Here is a 1,977-nt window from a genome sequence, read left to right on the forward strand (position 1 = left end):
AAAACTTCACTTTAAGCCCTTGAATTACCACGCGTTTTAGCAAGCCTCTCAAACTTTAAAAGCAATTTACCCACTCCGTCAATTTTTGCCGTTAAAACCCCTAAAAGGACAAATTTACCCTTCAATTTTCTTTTTATTAAAAAAAATGAAAAGAAAAAAAGGTTCATAAGGTGGCCGAACCGTGGGTCACCTTGTGTTTTTTTTTTTTTTTTTTTTTTTATAATAATAATTTTAAAATAAATTAATTAATTTGAAATTAAGGATAAATTTGGAATTTTATAAAAAAAGTCAGGAGTATAAACGTCATTGTCTCACTTTTAACGTTTAAAATATGACGGAGAGGTTCAAATTGAGAGGTTTTGAAGTTCGGGAGCTTGTCAAAATGCGCGGTAATTCAGGGGTCTAAAGTGAGGTTTCTCCTTAAAATTAAGAGAGAGAGAGAGAGAGAAAACATGTACCTGTAGGAAGCTTTGCTTAAAAGTATATGTTAGATTCATGCACCCTTCCATGTAAACACACTCAATAGGATTTGAACGCTTATCCAAACCAGGAATTTCGACTAATTTGTGACAGTTAGCAAGGTACAAACCATTCATATTTGAGAGCTTTGATAGATCCGGCATTCTTTCCAATCCAGTGCAGTGTTTTGCATCTAAAAAAATCAAACTTGCTGGTAAATCCGGAATTGATTTAAGCTTTCTACAGCGATTCAATTTGAGATCTTGAAGCTTCGAAAGACCACCTAGGGTTGTTGATAGGCTTTCAAAACTATTGCATCTTAAATCTAAAATTTTAAGAGAACATAAATTCCAAAGATCTGTAGGAATTCCGTCATCCGATAAATTGCAGTCCCAGAGACATAAGTTTGTTAGTGAGTTCAAGCCTTGTAGTGCGGCAGGCAGTAGATTGACTGACTTAGGACTTTTCCTTGGTGATATCCAAGACCAAAAGAGTGAAGGCAATGACTTAGATGGTGATCCTTTACACCTACATAGAGATAAATATTTCAGATTCTTCAGTTGCACTATACTAAAAGGCACTTGTCTTATAGCAGTTCTGTCTAAAAGAAGAGTTGTCAATGATTCCATATCCCCCAAGTTGTCAGCCAAATTGTGCATTTTAGAACACCCAGAAAGAATGAGAGTTTCTAGAGACTTCAAGTTATAGAAACTCCTTGGCAAACTTTTAAGGCATTTGCAATCTTTCAAATTCACCAAAACAAGATTACTAAGATCTCCAATGGAGTGGTGAACCTCAAGCAAACTCGTACAATCTTCAAGTATTAATTGCTCTAGATTTGGGTGTTTTGAAAAGTCAGGGGTCTGGCTCAGATAATGAGAGTGACTGAGATTTAGAATTTTCATCTTCTCAAGCAACTGCTAAACAAATGAGAAAACAACCAATTAAAAAGGAAGGAAAGCGCAATATTAGAGCCTAGAATATTAAAAATAACAATAATAATAACAAATAATTGATTATTTTACCTTGGGACTTTCCCAAACTTTTTTGAGATTGCTATATTGCAAGTCAATCACAACTAAGTTTCTTGGATAAAAGTCATTTGGAATAAACTTTAGAGGAAATCCATGCCAGCAGAGCCACCTTAATTCCTTGGAAAGATATTTATAGTCTCCAGAGAGTCGTACGTGATCAAGTTGGAGTAATCTTAGTCTCTGCATCTTAATAAATGCTTCTGAATTAAAATTCATTTTACTTAGACTTGTCAATTCTAAAGTAAGCCCTTCAACTGCATTTGTTCCCTATAAAAACACAAGAATTGCATGAGACAAGTGATTGTCTAAACTTATCACATAATCTTACTTATTAATCATTTCATTTATCTCGCTTTGCTTAATATAATGTAATCATGTTTGCAGCTGCAAAAACAATAGAATGATGTTAGGAAAGAAAAAAAAAAAAAAAAACAGTTCCTATTTTCAAATAAGAAATATATGGATTACACTTTCAAGGCATGTG

At 33.7% G+C, this 1,977-nt stretch overlaps 1 protein-coding gene and 1 pseudogene across 1 annotated transcript in view; both read right to left on the reverse strand.

Moving 5' to 3' along the window:
* Nucleotides 1-1,977, reverse strand: part of LOC132190832 (UDP-glycosyltransferase 90A1-like) — a 54,300-nt pseudogene that overhangs the window by 8,617 nt on the left and 43,706 nt on the right.
* Nucleotides 1-1,977, reverse strand: part of LOC132189415 (disease resistance-like protein DSC1) — a 3,410-nt gene that overhangs the window by 1,102 nt on the left and 331 nt on the right. The window contains exon 2 of the mRNA XM_059604156.1: nucleotides 459-1,376. Within this exon, the coding sequence (XP_059460139.1) occupies nucleotides 459-1,376 (918 nt within the window). The remainder of the gene's footprint in view (nucleotides 1-458; nucleotides 1,377-1,977) is intronic.

Source organism: Corylus avellana, chromosome ca8 (assembly GCF_901000735.1).
Source record: "Corylus avellana chromosome ca8, CavTom2PMs-1.0".
NCBI classification, from domain to species: domain Eukaryota; kingdom Viridiplantae; phylum Streptophyta; class Magnoliopsida; order Fagales; family Betulaceae; genus Corylus; species Corylus avellana.